This window comes from Alligator mississippiensis, chromosome 4 (genome assembly GCF_030867095.1).
Source record: "Alligator mississippiensis isolate rAllMis1 chromosome 4, rAllMis1, whole genome shotgun sequence".
Taxonomy (NCBI): Eukaryota; Metazoa; Chordata; order Crocodylia; family Alligatoridae; genus Alligator; species Alligator mississippiensis.
Window position 1 is genome coordinate 183,234,153 of NC_081827.1, and position 19,550 is coordinate 183,253,702.

At 44.2% G+C, this 19,550-nt stretch overlaps 1 protein-coding gene across 8 annotated transcripts in view; it reads right to left on the minus strand.

Annotated features, from left to right (window-relative positions):
- Window positions 1-1,484: 1,484 nt before the first annotated feature.
- Window positions 1,485-19,550, minus strand: part of ASB1 (ankyrin repeat and SOCS box containing 1) — a 28,260-nt gene continuing 10,194 nt past the window's right edge. For 2 of the 8 annotated variants that reach the window (XM_059727153.1, XM_059727155.1), the window contains 2 exons: window positions 14,085-14,470; window positions 1,485-7,874 (listed from right to left, as the gene is read on the minus strand). In XM_059727153.1, coding sequence (XP_059583136.1) covers window positions 7,741-7,874; window positions 14,085-14,470 — 520 coding nt within the window. In that variant the 3' untranslated portion in view covers window positions 1,485-7,740. Of the gene's footprint in view, window positions 7,875-8,773; window positions 8,992-14,084; window positions 14,471-19,550 lie in introns of all 8 variants that reach the window. The other 6 variants (XR_009462048.1, XR_009462046.1, XR_009462047.1 and 3 more) reach the window with 6 other exon arrangements.

The window sequence follows — 19,550 nt, forward strand, 5'->3', positions numbered from 1 at the left end:
AGGATCAGGTTTTCAGGCCTGAAGTTACTCCTGCCTGGTCCCATGTACTGGGATCACTCCCCAGGGCCCCACAACACTCTGCATGCCCGATCTAGTGTGTGGGGAGCCCCAAGAGTCAGATGACACAGTGCCAAGAGCCAGATCTGGTCTGCAGGCCAGCAGTTGAGCACCCCTGCCACAGACTGTAGCATTCAAACTGAACTAGGCACACACTAGGTAGAACAGAAAGACTTGCATATGGAGGGTGATTGTAATTAGAACTGGCTGGGAGAGTTCAGTGTGGTAGGTGTCCACGGGCTATATCTCTGGGCCCCCTCACTACGTTGACTATTTCAGGAATGGGGAACCACTGTTTCCAGAAGTCACAGCTACAAGGCAGTTTCATCATATGAATTGCCTCAGCACATCCAGCATTGTCACTCCCACCTGCTGCTATTCCCAGGCAAGAATCATATCCTGCGGGAGGGGGCATCATTGACCTAAAGAAAGTGCACATCCAAGATACAAGCAAAGCAAATGCCCACAGGTGGCACAACATTGAAAAATCCACAGGGTGGGCAGAACACCAGCCTCACTGGAGATCATAGGACCATAGGAAAGTAGGGCTGGGAGGGACCTCACAAGGTCATCTAGTCCAGCCCCCAGCTCAAGGCAGGATTATCCTTGATGAAATCATCCCAGCCAAGTGTCTGTCTAAAGAAAAGCAAGGTCATGCTAAGGGTTTAAAGAGTGAGAACTGGGTGCAAGGAAATGAGATGAAGAAACCATGGCCTGAAGAAAGGAAAGGATCTATTTCAATTACATCAGAGGAAGATGGAGGAGATGCAAATGGAAAGATGGAAACTTTGGATCCAAAATCACAGGAACCAAGTACTATAGCCCAAAATCATGAGCAGATGTGTAAACCTCTTTGTCTGTGATCTACTCAGTAGTGGGAGACAGAGGCCAACCTGTCCTAGCACAATTTACCAGGTAAGAAAGTAGGAAGGAATATACTAGCTGAAAAGGTTTGCATTTCAAAGGAACAGCTGACATTTGGAGACTTCTTGGACCCTCAGCTCTTGTACTTTGACCCCTAAACAATATACTTGTCTTTTAAACTGGCTTCTGAATTTTTCATCCATAATGAACAGTGAGGAATCAATCATGGGGGGGGGGGGGGGCGGGCAGGAAGGGCCACCTTAATTTCTCAGTATTGTTGTATATATATATGTAAACCACACTTGAATAGCATGGCTCACTTTTTCCCTCTAGTGGTAAAAGCAGAGGCTAAGCCAAAAAGAGTTTCTGAGCTGAGGGCCTCAAGTAAAAGCTTGTGCCTTTCAGCTCCAGAAGTCCCAGGTTCAATTTCCATTGCTGACAACTTATCCCGGAGCAGGATATACTCAGAAATGTATACCATAGTGTACTCAGATATGTCAGCCTGCAGCATTTCCAGCAATCCTCCCTTTTCACTGATAAATGAATACCCTGAGAAAGGCAAGTCTTTTTCTTTTAAACATGTTTATTTAAAGGTAAATATAGCTAATAGCTAGAATGGCCCCAGTTCCACTATAGATCTCTTCTGTCAGCTACCAGCTGTCATCTGCCTCAGTACAGAATTATATCTCAGGCAAAAGCAACAGACCACAGAATAGCACTTCTTAAATATACACAGGCATTTCATGGAGGATTAAAGAATTTTGTTCTGTTCCATATGGGTTTCTGTACTGCATCGATCTCCAGAGTATCTGTAAAAGAAATGTCTAGAATCCCTTTCAAGCATTCTCATAAGATTCCCCTTTGCATTAGAGCATAAATAATGCAACTTTCAATATACCTTCCAGTATACATACACTTGCAATAGGTGAGCTTGAAATCGACTTAAAATGGCTGATACAGCTTAGATGATGATGAAGCTGCTTTCACACCACAAATATTTTCAATGTCTTCAGGAAGGGTTGAGAAGGCACTCTTGGACACACCTCCATATACACAGCATGTACTGCCAGTAAAATTCTCATAAGGCAACAAAATTAAGAAAAAGAAAAATATAAAATGCATTTATTTTAATTGCTGTAACCACTCAAAATGTCTCTGGATGCATTAACTACTTCCCCGATATCACAACCATATTACAAGCTGAATTTGTATTGAGAATACACAACATGCACTATATATAATATGCATTCTTCTATATATTCAATGTACACTTCAGAACCACCCAAAAAGATTTCTGAATCTGCCAGTATATCCCTGATCACAGTGTTTAGGAGTTATTTATGTTATTTGTCAGACACCATGGAAAAAAGGAAATACTAGAAAAAAATATCTTTGCAGAAGAGAGTTATGTTTACATAGAGGAGACAATAGGGGGTGTGAATTAAGGCAAAAATGAATGCTATATGGATGGTAACGCTACGTATAATATATAACTGATATTCAAATTACTCAAACAATGGAAGGATTTTGTTCCTTAGGTCGAAGAAGTAGTGAACAGAACAATGACATGCATAGAACCAGAGGGATGTCAATGACTACTGGATGTCACTTTTTCATTTTGAGACGCCATTGTTTCTCTATAAGCTAAAAATTGCAGGCTCAGCCACACACTCCAATACATCCATTAAAACAGGTTTAAAAATAAATACTAGAGCAGGGTTTGTGCACTTATAGCAGCAAACATCCAGGAGGAATCAGTTTGGCACCCATCCTGCAAATGCTTATGCATGTGCTTAGCATTACAAACACCAGCCCTCCCAATGACTCCTAATTGTTTTTTGCTCCAAGAGGGAAGCTCACACAGTCTTAAAGGATGGGATTGTCAAGGGAGCCACTGACTTGCAATGGGAGCTCGCCTCCTTTGGATATCTAAGTCAAAATGCTTCCTGCATGTTAAAGTTTTGATCCTGTAAGCACCTAAGCACCTCTTTTCTTTTATGCATGCCTAACTCTAAATGCAACTTCACATGTGCACAAAGATAACACGTGTGCCGATGTGTTTGGAGTATCAGAACCCATGTGAACTATCTGTCCTACCGAAGAGGAAACTGGTAAGATTTGCTCACATCTTTGCCCAAAATGCTGATTTTCCTTTTTAGCTGTCAGAACAGGCAAGTGAGGCCTTTTGGGGTGGAATTAGCTTAAAAAATGAATATATGTATTTTTTTTTAACAACTTGTGGTCAGGGCGCCTTTATCAAAAAAGATCTTGGACAGTCTGACCATACTGTTGGTGCTTGTGCTTGCAAAAAACAATATCCATAATACATGCACTTTTTAAAGTAAAAAGGGTATAATTTGATGCTTTTATGACATATGGAACGTAGTTTCTCAGAAGGACTGCATTTGTATACATATATGTGAGATCTGGATAAAAAGGTGTAAGTAAGCAGATTACTCACAAGTCTGTTGTGAGACCATCAAAATCAAGTACACACTGGTCTGATGTTCAAGTGTTGACCTGTTAAGACAGCAATAAGGAAACAAGGATCTGGACATACAAACAACTTATTGTGGGGCTAAACGGATAGGGCTTTACCATGTGTCACCTACTGTGGGCGACTGTGCACATGTATGTTCTTAATCCATGAAAGGTGGAAGCTGAGCCATGGGATACTATTCCTCTTTTATTGAGGACTAAGCTAATACAGTTTAGCTTTTGCTTACCACACGGTAAGACGTATACGCAGGCAGTTTCTGTGGAGCAGCTCATGCATGGTAAAGTACTGCCCTGGTAAGTCGGCCACTGTGAATGTGGCTGTGGCTGGCTACCCCAGGACACTAAATTATTCTGTCAAGGCACACTGGGCACAGAATTAATCGTACTGATTAAAACGAAAATTCAACTACTGTATGTGGCCATACAATTATCACTGTTAGTATTAACTACCATATCTTTGAAGTCACGAGTCAAATTCACCCTGGTTCAGACTACTAATTTTGCTCTACTTTACAGTTGAATCTTTGTTCTCTCTGGGCACATCTATATGTGCTATTACTGCGCATGAATAAACTGCAGAGCTTTTTGCTCCACAGTTTATTGCTCCCATGCTCACTGTTTGAATGTGCACCTGGGAGCAATTAACTCCAGAGCAATAAGCTCCACAATTTATTCATACACAACACGTGGAGCCAGGTTGGAGCAGCCCTGCCTGGCAGGAGATCCAGGGATCAGCCTGCTAGCCTGGGGCTTCTCCCCCTAGCTTCATGTGCTGTGAATGGGGCTGGCTGGAGCACAAGGGAGCTTCAGTGTGGGGCTAACCAGCAGGTAGCCCCTATATTGAAGCACCCTTGTGCCCCAGCCAGCCCCTCCAGTGTCTACATGTGCACTGCTGTAGAGTTTTTTACTCCACAGCAGGATAGTACTTGGCTTTACTATTCTGTTGTGAAGTAAATTAATTTATTCCGGAGTAATAGGGGTACACGTGTAGATGTCGAGACATTTACTGTGCAGCTAAGTAGTCAACTGCACGGTAAACATCTTGTGTAGACATGCCCTCCATATCTCACTGAGGATACCTGCTCACTTGCAAAAGGCACTAATTCATGATTGGGCCAAGATTCAAAACTCTCCGAACAAATTATAAAAGGGAAACATCAAGTAGAAGTTCTGTTGTTATCGTTTTTCAGAACTCCAGTCTCCTAAGCTTCCCATATCATCTGTTCTTTCAACTGTACCTGAGCTAGAGATCCTGTCTATTATACCCGCTCTGTCTGTGGAGTGTTCTTATGAAAGGAATATCTTCCTGCAGAGTAATACAGTATTAATACTAGCTGCCAATCTGAGAAGAATCAGATTTGCAATGTAAATCACCACTGATTCCAATGGTCTTTCAACAATTCCTTTTTCCTCCAAGAATCACTAATATTCATGCTGGAAAGTAAGCCCTGAGTCATTTCTCCTGTCACCCTGTATCATGGGAGTCTCAGTGGGCACATCTACATTTGAGCATTTACTGTGCAGTAACCAAAATGACTGTGCAGTACAGGCACATGTCTACACGTGCAAACTCATATTGCACATTAAATATGGTGACTTATGCCAGTTTGAGTGTAAATTTGATACCTGCATCATGCAGATATCAAATTTACACCTGATTAGTTACTGCACAGTAATGCATGTGTAGACACCTTACTGTGAAATAACACAGCATTAATGCACTTTAACGCCTGCACGTGTAGATGCTAACCTATTCCCACTTACTGCATAGTAAAATTAAGCCAGAGTAAATTAATGCTACAATCTAGGCAGGCTGCCTTCTTAGAAACCTCTAAAACCCTGGTGGCAAGGGCACTGCAGAGTTGGGGGGGAAGCTTGAACTTGGGATTTATATATTGGGATTGCATGATGTGGAGCTTCTGACCAGTACTTGGGCCCATGGGAAGGCAGGTGGGATTCAGAATTATGTCTACATGGCACAACACAACTGGGAGCCTTTCCAGCTGCTGGGACCACCCAGGATTGGAAAGGTGGTTCAAAACCACCACCTCCTTGGGCACTGCAAACTTAATGCTGTGCTTTTCTGCACAGAATCTCACTCAACCAAAAGGCAACAACAAGGACCACAGACTAGCTGTCTTGGTTGCAAATCCTTGAAGCTCTGCTGCCATGAGATCTCACACCAAAGTGGCCAGACACTGCAAGACTTGCCAAGGTCTACACAGCCATCTTTTAGTATATCTTCACTTGTAACTTGAGAGGAGAGCAAGGTGAGTGAAGGGAACCCTTGGGGCAGGAACTGTTCTGCTGTGTTTGTACTGCCCCTGGCTCAATAGGTCCTTGTTTGGGGTTGGGTTTCACAGGCACTACGTCAATCAAATACATACATACATATATGCAATAGAAAGCAAAGGAGCCCTGGAAGAGGTTCCATGGTTCTTACTGGATCCAAAGTTGCTTCCATTGCCACCAGGCCATGCCTGGGACCAGCCCTGAGGAGCAAATCCAACCCACTCTCTCCCACTCAGTACATACCACAAAGCAAAAATGAGGCATCCATGAGTATGTGCTACTGTCCCCTCAGACTTTCTCTCTTGCACATGTTTAGGGCTATTCTAAGCCAGCTCCACTGTCGTATTTCTGGGCTTCATACACAGTGTGGAAGCAGGGACGACATAATAGTTAATGGCTTGATATGAAGGGAGGGTAGGCATGGTCATTGTTACTGTTTAATAAAAATGAAAAACAGCTTAGTCACACAGACACTCCAAGAAACAGTCACACTTCCTGCCATTCCTCCCCAGTTAGTAGCACTAGCCAAAGCCAGATACCTACCGAAAAGTCCATCATCTAATTTGCATCTTGTATAGCTATATAACACCCAATATGTGAGGTACAGGGAAGTGGCTATTTTGATAAACATGTACAGTACTGGAACTAAAGGGGGCAACTGGGGGAGCAGCCCTAAGTACTGCCTTTGTGGGAGGGCATCAAAACAGCTGCACCCACAGAAGTAGCTGATGGTGCCACTGAGATGGGCACCATGGCAGCTGATGCTACCCAAAGCATCATGTGGCTGCCCCAGGCCCAGAGCTACCCAGCTATGCCTGTGCACCTGTACCATGCTTTGCAAGTTGCTCCTAGCTGCTCCTCAATGCCTGCCCTTTGGGATACCATTAATATGTTATGGTGAGTAGCATCTTTCTAAGTAAGATAGGCAGGAACAGAATTCGAGTTTTTCATAATCAGGTTAACCCCCACTAAATTTACAAGCAGTGAGTTACCTACCAGTCGTGTAGTCATTCCACTTGTAAATTTTACAACTGTTCCTCACAAATCCATCATGTCCATGCATTCTTCAAGAGTGAAACCAGTTCTACAGTGAATAGGGATATGAGGCAGGACATGCCATGCATGGACTTCAGAGTTGTTAATGTTTCATTAGAAGGAAGTTTGGTATTGAAGTCCATTGCCTGAGCACATCCTTCAAACTACAACCCAAGGGTAAGCACATTGCCAGTGCCCATGCCATCTTGTGATTAGCTTTCTCAGTTCCATGTAGAAACTGTATTTCAATTCCTCCTGTGTGTTTTCTCTTGCATGCCATGGCAGTGGTAGCTATAAGTTGGTCCGGTCCCAGAGTCATGTAACTGAAGAACTGTTTTCTGCAACTACCCCCCTAACCCATATGTTTGTAGGTAGGAGGAGGGTCAGATAGCATCTGCAGTTACTTAAGCCAGGTCTTCATGCTGTTGGGTTTTTTTACTGTTCCATCATGGGAGAATGGAAATGCTAAACAACACAAGCTGAATGAATGGCTTGGGACACTACAGCTACCTTGCAACAGTTATATACACATGCAATTCTTCAAGAAGCATATGGTATCAGGCAAGAAACTTGATGCATTTTACACTGGAACAGGATGTACAGTAGAACTAAACACATCACCTTGACCTATGTAACAGTAGCAATCGTAAACTTCTTAAGGGAGAAAGTCCAGGCAATAATGGCTGGGGCACATAGGAACTGGGAAATAGTGCTGTGTTAGGCACCCTGTACTTACGAGATCAGACGCTCTCTTTTGCACTTTACAAGAAGTTAAAAGTCCACTGCTTGAGTGGGTACAAATTCAACATATAGTAATGCTGCTAAAACCCAAGAAGCAAGTTACAAGTTGCAATAACAGAGGTAGAACCATTACAGACATACTTGTACTAATAGCTGTACGATATTTAATTGGGCTGAGGTTCGAATTGGCACGTTTTTACCAGATCACTCATATTTTTAAAGAAAACTGTCCCCGAAACAGCTGGTGACAATTTAACTTTGTTCATAAAGTAAAAATTGTTTGACGGGGTCTGGGACCGGAAGGGAGTGTATTAGACACAGACGGGATTTGCCGAGTATTATCCTCACAGCTACACGGCACAGAGACAACAAGCTCCTGGTATGGCCTACAACAAAAAAAGGACAAAGGAAAGACATTGAGGGAGGGAAAGCAATAACTGCATAAAAATAACAGATGCAACCTGAACTGGGCCAGGTGTCCAGCAGGTGTAAATTGCAATAGTTCGACTGACTTCCACGGAGCAATATTGATTCTATCATTGAGGATTTGTCCCATGTTCTATACCTCAATGGGAAGTCAGCACAGAAAAAAACACTTCTGTGCTACTATTTGCAAGAATCAGATGATCCATTTTGCAAAATCAGATGATTCATTTTGTAAAAGCTCAGCCTCAGCTGTGTTTCATGTGCAGTTTTCAGGGCTGCAGGGGAAGGGAGCAGTCTGTGTTAGCTGTTACTTCTTCACCTGAGGTAAATGAGGTTGGTTCCAGTGAAGTCAACAGAGCTACAGCTATTTGTGCACCAGCTGAAGATCTAGCTGCTTTTCAGCAGGAGACTTTTTCTGTGCCCCTAACTGTCAATGTTAGTCTAATCATTTCATTTTAAGGTTAAATATATTTTTTCTCTGAACTAAACACCCGATAGCAAATAAAAACCAGACTTTGGATGAAATTAACTCCTGCGATGAGAATGAACACAACTCCGATACGCATCATGTATGTTCCTAAGCCCTCAAAATAGAGCATGATTAAGTACAACATAAGACATGCTCTGAACAGCTGTGAACATCACCAGCAGTAACTGTTTGTGTTTGCATTGATTGAGAAACAGAAACTCTACTTAAAAGCCTTCCTGGATTCCTAAACTGCTTCAGATCAGCTGCTCCTTTGCTGTCTTCCCTACCTTTACCTGGGCTGAACAGGCAGTACTGCCTACTTTGCCTCCTAAGCAGGGGTTTAATGGAAAACACATGGCACGCTGAGTTGTTACAATTCTAGTCTCTCACCTGTGGGAGTCTCATCTTGCAATGTGGTTTAAGGTGAGAAATGTTAAATCTCTGGTTTCAGGGGGGATTCACATCCCAGAACCTGAATCCCATTCAAACCTCTCTGGTCTGGAATTCAGATTGGAAGTCTCACTTCTGATCAGGTCTTCATGCAAAAGGCTGGTTTTCAGTCAGTGAGAATGACTTCTTTGTCTTGTGGGCTTCCTCCCCTGTTGGAACTGGGATGTACAGTGACTTTCACATATTGTGCTAAAAAACATTAGCCAAACTTAAGCAAGGTTTGGATTTGAGCCTTTGGTTCAGGTCACTTTTTCCATTAACCCTTTAGCGGTCACTCTTCAAAGTGGCTACCTCTTTCACTCTTCCCCAAAGGCCGCATGTTCACATCCAGATTGCCCTCACTGTTTGCCACCTCTCCAGATATGCTTCCCAACCATCTAGCCCAACCACAAATTTTAACAGCTGGCCAGCAGCAACACTTGGTCTGTCCAAACATCCATAGAACTCTTTTTGCTGCTATGGCTCCTATGCCTGCCAGCTGGCTTACTACCTTTCCCAAGTAAGCAAGCTGAGGGCCAGACAAGCTACCGGAGGAAGAGGAGACGGGTCATCGTAGTGGGCGACTCCCTACTGATAGAAGCAGAGGGAAACATCTGCCGCCCAGATCCCATGGCACGTGAAGTGTGTTACGTGCCAGGGGCCAAGATCCGGGATGGCACGACAAGGATTCCTGACCTGATCCGGCCCTCAGACTACTATCCCATGGCCCTCATCCATGCGGGAACCAATGATGCAGCCAGAAGTAGTCCTGACCAAGTCATGGGTGACTACAGGGCTCTGGGGGCCAGGCTTAGGGAGACAGGGGCACAGGGGGTCTTCTCATCCATCCTCCCGGTCAGAGGTTGCAGTAGACATCACAGTGCCTGCATCAGAGAGGTCAACCTGCAGCTCAGGAGTTGGTGCCATAGTGCAGGATTTGGCTTCCTGGACCACGACCCACACTTCCTGGCAAGGACTTCCTGGGGCGCGATAGACTTCACCTCTCAACGAAAGGTAAAAGTCTTTTTTCCAACAGGTTGGCTGATCTCCTACATTGGGCTTTCAACTAGCTCAGATGGGGGACGGGGAGGCAGAAGAAGGAGAACATCAGGAACCTGCAATTCATGGGACTTCCAGCAGTACAGCACAGGTAAGCAATAAGCAGGTAAGAAATAAAGGGCCCACTGGGCATCAGAGCCGGGGAGCAACAAAGGCGCCAGTCACAGGGCTCAAGTGCCTATACACTAATGCTAGGAGCATGGGGAACAAGCACGGTGAACTAGTACTCCTGCTTGGAGAAAACACACACGATTTAGTGGGGTTAACAGAAACCTGGTGGGACTCTACCCACGACTGGGTGGTACACATTGAGGGCTATAAGCTGTACAGAAAGGATAGAGTGGGGAGGAGAGGGGGAGGGGCTGCGCTCTATGTCAAGGAGCATTATACATCGACCCTTATCAAAATGGAATCGGAGGAGGAGAAAGTAGAAGGATTGTGGGTTAGGATACATGGGGGTCAAGGAGAAAGGGATTTGGTGGTAGGGGTCTGCTACAGACCCCCACACCAAGGGGAAGAACTAGATTTGGAACTCCTGAGGCAACTCTCAGAGACTATAAAGACTAGGGAAGCAGTAGTCATGGGGGACCTAAACTACCCTGACATCTGCTGGGAGACGCAGACAGCAAATTCCCACTGTTCACGCAGGTTCCTATCCTATGTACAGGACCTCCACCTGACGCAGGAGGTACATGGTCCCACTAGGGGGAATGCCTTACTAGACCTGGTATTGGCAACGGGGATGACATGGTAGGGGACCTACAGATCAGTGGTCACCTGAGGGACAGTGACCACCAAATAATAGAATTCACCATAAGGCATAGAGTGGGCAAGGTAACTAGTAGGGTGGAAGTGCTAGACTTTAGGAAGGCTGACTTCAGTGAGCTCAGGCGTTTAGTCAATGACACACTGCAGAGTAAGAGATTTGGCGAGATGGGAGCCCAGGAAGGGTGGCTGTACCTTAAGGAAGCATCGTCTCCTTCGGGCACTGAGGGAGACGATCCCGATAAGGGGGAAAAGGGGGAAAGGGCCCAAGAGGCTTCCTTGGCTGACCAGAGAAATCCAAAGCAGCCTAAGGGCAAAAAGGGGGGCATATAAGCAGTGGAAACAGGGAGAGATTACTAAAGAGGAGTATACCTCCTCAGCTCGCAGTTGTAGGGAGGCAGTTAGAAAGGCCAAAGCTATCATGGAGCTGAGGATGGCATCCCAAGTTAAGGATAACAAAAAATTGTTTAACAGAAATATAGGGAGTAAAAGGAAGGCCCAGGGCAGTATAGGACCACTACTGAATGGGCAAAAGCAATTGGTGACAGACAGGGGAGACAAGGCTGAACTCCTCAATGAGACCTTTGCCTCCGTGTTCCTAAGCGAGGGGCAAGACAAGTCTCACAATGGGACTGTAGAGAGACAACAGCAAGGCGCCAGACTACCAAGGGTTGACCCTGAGATACTGCAGAGTCACTTGGAAGGACTGGATGCGTTTAAGTCAGCAGGCCCAGATGAGCTCCATCCGAGGGTACTGAAGGCACTGGCTGATGTCATTGCACAGCCACTGGCAAGAATATTTGAGCACTCGTGGCGCACGGGCCAGGTCCCAGAGGACTGGAAAAGGGCCACTATGGTCCCTATTTTCAAGAAGGGGAGCAAGGAGGAACCAGGCAACTATAGGCCAGTCAGTCTCACTTCCATCCTTGGTAAAGTCTTTGAAAAGATTATTAAGGCTCGTATATGTGAGAGCCCAGCAGGAAAAATTATGCTGAGGGGAAACCAGCACAGGTTCATAGCAGGTAGATCATGTCTGACTGATCTAGTCTCTTTTTATGACCAGGTTACAAAACACCTGGACACAGGAGTAGGGGTAGATAGTGTTTCCTTAGACTTCAGGAAGGCCTTCAGTATGGTATCCCACCCCATACTGGTGAACAAATTAAGAGGCTGTGACTTGGATGATTACACAGTCTGGTGGGTGGCAAATTGGCTAGAGGGTCGTACCCAGAGAGCGGTGGCGGATGGGTCGGTCTCAACCTGGAAGAACACGGGCAGTAGGGTCCCACAGGGCTCGGTTCTTGGACCGATACTCTTCAATGTCTTCATCAGTGACTTGGACGAGGGAGCGAAGTGTACTCTGTCCAAGTTTGCAGATGATACAAAACTGTGGGGAGAAGCGGACACACCAGAGGGCAGGGAACAACTAGAGGCAGACCTGGACAGGTTGAACAAATGGGCAGAAAACAATAGAATGCAATTTAACAAGGAGAAATGCAAAGTGCTGCACCTAGGGAGGAAAAATGTCCAGCACACCTACTGCCTAGGAAATTACCTGCTCGGCAGCACGGAAGCGGAAAGTGTTCTTGGAGTCCTAGTGGACTCCAAGATGAACATGAGTCGTCAGTGTGACAAAGTCATCAGCAAAGCTAACTGCAGATGCATGACAAACAGAACCAAGGAGGTAATACTTCCCCTCTATTGGGCGCTGGTCAGACCACAGTTGGAGTACTGCATCCAGTTTTAGGCGCCACACTTCAAGAGGGATGCGGATAACCTAGAGAGGGTCCAGAGAAGGGCCACTCATATGGTTAAGGGTTTGCAGGCCAAGCCCTATGGAGGAGAGACTAGGGCACCTGGACCTCTTCAGCCTCCGCAAGAGAAGGTTGAGAGGCGACCTTGTGGCTGCCTATAAATTCATCATGGGGGCATAGAAGGGAATTGGTGAGGCCCTACTCACCAAGGCGCCCCTGGGGGTTACAAGAAATAATGGCCATAAGCTAGCAGACAGCAAAATTAGACTGGACATTAGGAAGAACTTCTTCACAGTTCCAGTGGCTAAAATCTGGAATGGGCTCCCAAGGGAGGTGGCGCTCTCCCCTACCCTGGGGGTCTTCAAGAGGAGGTTAGATAGGCATCTGGGTGGGGTCATCTGAACCCAGCACTCTTTCCTACCTATGCAGGGGGTTGGACTCGATGATCTATTGAGGTCCCTTCCAACCCTAACATCTATGAATCTATGAAAGTCTATTTTTACCAGGAACAGTGAGGTTCCGTTGGTCTAACCTGGATTAGCTGTCTCTCTCTGGGTACACTGCAAATGGTGCTGGCCTTAATGGCTTCCTACAGCATGAGCCCTTGGGCCTAACTTCCAAAGGAGCACAAATACCTCCAATGGCTCCATTTCCACTACATGTCTCAGGGTGCTTTTAAGCCTTCTTCAGAGGCATTGGGTGCTGGCTACAGCCAAGGCTGGGTAATTTAACTAGGGTGTTCCAAAGCTCCTGCTGGAACCAAAACCAGAGGTTCCTGGCTGGAGGGTTTTGCCCCTCTGCTCAGGATCAGACCAATCACCATATTGGGGATCAGGAAAGAATTTTACCCCATGGTCAGATTGGTGTGGACTGTGAGGGATTTTGCCATCTGTAACAAGGGGTGTGACCCTCTATCTAGAGTATCTTGAGCATATATTGACAACCTTTTACAGAAGTAGAACGTTGGTTGCCATGGTTGTGTCAGGGTTGATAGCAGTCTTATGTAGAGTTTAAATTATGGATTGTATATGATGGTTTGGATAGGGATGATCCTGCCTCAGACAGGGGTTTGGACTAGATGACCTCTGGAAGTCCTTTGCAGATCTACTTCTCTATAATTCTATGATACCCGTCTATTCTGAGGAAGCCTTTCATGTTAGTCACGTCAGCCTGTCCCAGTTCCAGCAGCAGAACATGCAACCAAGTAGTTCTGAAACCCTTCGTTGCTTGGCAGGTATGGGTTTGATGAGGCATCCCATCCAGGACTAAATGAAACCACTGGCACTCTAGATCCACCACCTGGACGCACAGGGTGGGATCAGAATCCCAGCTCTCATGTTTAAGATATTCTGGTATCTAGCCCTGGTAGACACAATAAAAGTTTGACCCATCCCTTGGGTGTAGCTAAGACCTGCTGGGGTTTACAGAAATCCCAAAACAACCGCTTTATAGGATGCGTGAAATTCCTCATTCAACTTAACTCTGAAACTTTCTGTCATCTCCTGGAAGGGTAAAGCCATGGTTTACTGGCAAGATGGGGGGCAATGAGGAACCCCTCATCATGGTGTACTTATGGCACTGGACTGCCTCAAACCTGCCATGGAGAGACCTTTGTCTGTTTAACAGCATGCAGCGTGCTGCATTTATCTCTTTGCAGCATTGGTAAGCCAGTGGCCAAGGACTCTCCTACTTACTCCTGGCTTCTTTGAACACTTGCAAGGCATCTGGGTTGACTTTGATTCTTCCTGTTGATTCTGTACCCAGGGCCTCCATCTTCACTAGGTTCAAGTTGGCTCCAAAGTCAATCAGGAGGCTGATGAACGCTGCATCACAGCCATGTCTCAAGACAGCATCCATCACACAGACCGGGGAGCCCCTGGAGAAGCCCTGGATGTTGACAGGACCGCAGCAGTTAAAATCAGGGTTGGCTCCTGCTTGGAGCAGTAGCTTGAAGCACTCGAGGTTGTGATAGGCAGCACTGATGTACAAAGGGCAGACCACCAGGGAGGTGAGGGGGCGCGAGGACAGGCTGGGCATCCGTGAGGCCAGATGGTGGTTAACATCCACCTCAGCTCCATACCTGAGCAGGAAAAGCAAGGTCCATTTTAAGAGAAAGGCAGACGAGTGAATCAGCCCTCAAAAGGAATGAATGCATCAACTTCAGTTCAGGTGCACGTATAAGCTGGAAATCACAGAGGAGACCAGAAAGCACAGACTCCTCACCCCCATCCCCTATCACAGGTATAATTCTCTAGCCATCCAGTAATTCAGAGGGAAAGGACTCTGGGAACCCTCTGGCTCCTGGCACTTCATCATGGAAATGCCTATATCTAGCCTCCCAACATCCCCATTGGGCAGGTTCATGCCAACATCCTCATCTTATATATGGAGAATTGAGGCAAAAGGAGACTAAGGGCCCTAGTCAAGGTTACAGAGGGAGTTTGTGGCAGAGCAAGACATTAAAATCTGATTTCCCAAATTGTTGGCTGGCATACTAATCCCTAATGCCCTGAATCAACTTTCCTCTCCTGAGGACTACTACCTGGTCATTTGGCCCATGCAGCACTCCCTAAACCGTCAAGGATATGCTTTCAGGAGCAGAGGACAGGATGGCACAGAGATGAATATGGAAGTTTTACACTCCTTCCTCCCACCCCTCCCCCCACACACAAGGTATTCCCTTATATCTGTGCAGCAGAAAGCAGCTGCCACAGAACTCAAGATATGGCCCATTACTCAAAGAATTAAGAGTGAATGAGCTGCAAGAACAAACCTGACTTCTTGTGTTAAATGTTCACGGGATCAAATTTAGGGTCCTGAAGATTTGGGCACTGAGATAGTGCTCCCAATATACCCTGCCCTTTCCCATTTGGACATCTCCCCTAAATGGTTTGTCTACTTGAGGACATTTGGGAAAGTGTACCTGAAACAATCAAGTGTGAATCTGGAATGGATGAATTAAACTGCATCAAAGCCCAGTGTGGGCACTTATTCAGAATTAAAGTGGCCTTTAATTCAATATCGTTTAAGTCACTTGCAAAGTAAACTAAGCTAAACTGAATTAAGGCCCTGTTGGTTCTGAATGAGAGAGTCCACGCAAGTTAGTAATGTGGTGTAGCTAATCCACTTTAAAAGTTAATTCGGATGAGTTTTCCTAAGTGTCCCCATGTAGATAAGCCTATAAAGAGGCAGGGAGGGACTGCTGGTGATGGAACAAGGAGCACACAGCCCTCACCATATTCAGCTGGCCAAGTGGTTTAAATAGAGTGGTTTTAATAGCTCCATGATCAGGAGAGAGAAGGGGTGACTCCAAAACACTTTTCTCTTCTCCCACTAATGACCACACTAAGCACCTTCATACTACAGCTGACAGTTCAGCTTTGAGTGAGCTGCATGGAAAATCTACCATTAATGGCGTGTCTGGGGGTTGTCCAAATGACTCAGCTTCTCACTGAAGGAGTGTTGTAGATGCATGAAAATAACTTCCCCCACCTGGGAGAGGATGATGAGCCAATGTGTTAGAGCCACAGATTTGACTGCTGCAAACACCAAAGGAAACCAAAAAAACATACTGCTGTTCAACAGAGGTATGTAACAAGTTTCATGATTCTTGTTCCAGAGGGAACTTGGATAGTTGAAATCCAGTCATAAAGTCAAATGCAGGCATATTCCCCTGTATTCAGAAGTTCATGCTAAATGAATGCACCAAATTCCAAGCCCAAAGGAAATGGGGAAAATATAAAATAATCCTGTCAGGCTTCCAACCATCCCTTCATAACCATTTGTATTTTCCTATGCTAAAATTAAAAAACATATGAATCATCATGTTACTGATTACATTTAGCATGCCATCACACTGCATGGGATATTTTAAACTCCAATTACTATTGGTGTGACAGCAGCTATCTTGGTCCATACACCAAGGTTTGAACTAGGGACTTTTTGGGCAAAACCCACAGGCTGCTACAGCTTGAGTGAAAACACCATCACTTAGCTGGGGCTGCAACAAACACAATTCCTGTAGATCAGGCAGAGTGAGAACGGTTGGTTCTAATGGTACAGTGCAAAACAATTTCAGCAAAGGATTCTCATAGCCTTTCTGCTTGGGTGCGACTCAGCACCTATTGAAGTCAGCAGATTCGAGCGAGCGCTGTCAATCCAGTACAAATCGGTGACAAAATCCCACCCCATACATTGAGAACCTATTCTGTTATGCTATAGATATATGTACTAATGTTATCATATACTGATTAAACAGCAAATATGAGTGTCTGATTTCAAGCTGAGTGATGGCAGGAAAATAGGGATGGCACAGAGAATGTTTGCCTCCTTTAAAAAATATTTCTTTTGAAAAACTGCAATGCTGCAAGTAACAGATAACAATATTAGCAATGTGCTGTATTTTATATCCCATCCAATATAGAGAGAGCACAAGCTACTGAATGTCATAATTGCATCTATGTCATATATACTGAAATGTGGGACAAGGGGCAGGCTACCCTTCTAACAGCAACCATTTTAAAGTGTTTCTTTGCAGCAATCTAGATCAAGTAGTCCTGTGTTTTCCCTTCACAGTAATAAAATGTTCTTCCAGCCTTTAATAACTCACTTGGATTTGTAATCCAAGCATTTGGAGAATGAGGTTTTTCTACTTTCCTGTATACTGTAATTTTCCTCTTTACAGTCAATAAAACAAATAGGAAAAACATTTTGGGCCAAATTCTCTCTACTTGCTTATGCAGCTCTCAGTGCAGTGACTGAAGTTTATAGCACTGATCCTGCAGAAAAGTCTACATGTGATTTACCTTTAAAGACACAAAAAGTTCCCAATGAATTCAATAGCTGTACTTTGTGTGTGCAGTTAAGCACATGCAGAACTAGTTGGAGGACTGGAGTCAACACAACCATGTCCAAGGCTGTATTTGTCACTTTGAGCATATTTACCCAAAGGCATAGTCTCCTCTCCAAAGTATGGTACATAGGCCAACACCTCAGAAGATCTTGGAAAGATCTTTGGGGGATGCACAGAGGACAGTAAGCTACGCAGCTGCTATCCCCCTGCTCATCCATAGTCACAACACACCAGCTCCATTTCATTTGGCCAAGGCGTAAGCTAAAGGGAGAGAGAGAGTATTCAGAGAACATCTGCTCTGTAAGGGGATACCCCTATCAAAGTGGTTTTTAGTATGCTCAGTTGAGTCATGGCCATATTGCATTGAAAGCTTTCTGTATAGAGATACATTTTAATTATGTTAAATGTTTCTAGAAAATCACAAGGAACCTAAGCCCACTCAGTGCGGCTCCTCACACAAGTAACTGTAAGGAATGGGATCTCTTCACAAGCTAGTAAGGCTGGTTAAAAACATATCATCAAGATGCTTTTCAACCAGAAATTGTGTTTTTAACTATGCTCAATTTTTAATAAAAAGTGCCTGCTTTCCGTGGAAGATTTCAGTTTGTCAAACAAATGACTATTAGAAAACCAAAATATTTAGGCTAAAAACAAGTTATTTCTATAGGTACATGCTCTGTAGTGTTTCATGGCATTCATAATTTGTGTGTCTACTGTGTCCAATTTCTATCTATGGGTCTGGACCCCTGGCCAGACTGTCCTACAGTATATACCACTGCTAGGCACTCCCTTAAAATTCTACAATTCCCCTCCCCTCTCCCTTTTTATTAATATTTTCTGTGGCAAAAACCAGTATGTTAATTATGCTTTTTAAAATAAAAATAGACACCTTTTTAAGAAACTGACTCAATTCACCACTGACTTTTTTTACACTGCTTTTAATGAAATGAGCAGAATACACATATCACCTAATATCTTGGATCAGCTCTCAGCTAGACTGAAAGTATGATGCAATATTCCATCCCAACACAGGATGATTGCATAACAAGCTGTTAGGAAAGCAATCCATACCCTAGCAATATAATTGTAAATATTTCCTCCAGAGTCTTACTAGAAAATGGATTACCATTCCATTGCTAGGTGTGTATTTACTATTAGTCGATAGAGTTTCACATATAATGTCCTATCAGCTCCTACTTACTGCTTAGTAATCTGGTTCAGTAATTGTGGTTGGATTCAGGAGTCCAGGAACTATAAATGTGTTACCATACGATTAAAAAAAAAATCGGTAGAGTAAAAATGCCTGAACAAAGGGAACTGGAAAGAGCCTATGTTAACAGGAAAAAAAATCTCATTGACTGATAAGGAACTGAGTTTATATTTTTGAGAACTCTTGGTGACAGAGAAGGGTGCTGTTTCAACAGCAGTAGTCTGAAATGCATAATTATATCTTAGCAAAAAATTGTCATTTTGTTACTTATGTGGAAAAGGAGTATTTTAGAGCAATAATAAAATCTTTTACTGAGCTTTTTAACATAGGATTGTGTTTCAAACTAAGCCATTCTGAAAAGATCTCTGAAATCTGTATTCCAAGATATTGAAATCTTGGGCAATATGACAATCTGGTATTAACTTAGCAGCCTTGGGACAGACATTGCCTAATAAAAAGATATTGGACAAACTCCAGTTAATTTTTAATCCTGAAAGTTTTCCAGACTCTCGTTTTTAATATTGCTGGCAAGGTATCATTAGGGGTAGACATATAAATCAATACCTCAGCTCATCATGCTCTGAAATACCATTTTGCTACATTTCATTCTGTGTTAGCAGACATATTGGGGGAGATTCTAAGGAATGTCGCTTTTGAGCCCAAATTTTGAGCCAACACAAATAGCATGGTTGATGGGGACATCCTTGTCTCATCTTACAAAATAATATGTCCCCTCCTTTCTCTCCACTTTTCCATTAGACATTTTCCTTAAACGTGTACTTCCTTTAAAAACTTTTCCTCCTAACCCAAAGAAGGAAAAATTCCCCAAGTATTTCAAATAGTCCTCCATCCAAGTTTTTCTGCCGTCATATACTATCAAATAGAACTCTTTGGAGGGCATTTCTGTGGGTAATCACATAACCTTTTGTATCTTTTTGTTGTTTTAAAAAAAATATATTATGATCTGGCAGCTTCATAGCGCACATAAAGGTGTTGGCAGAACCCCTTAGACAAAGAGCCTGGAGGCCATGAGAAAGTTGGTGATCTCAGGACATGAAACAAAGCCCACTAACAGAAGCTTTGAGCCTGTCTGTTAAG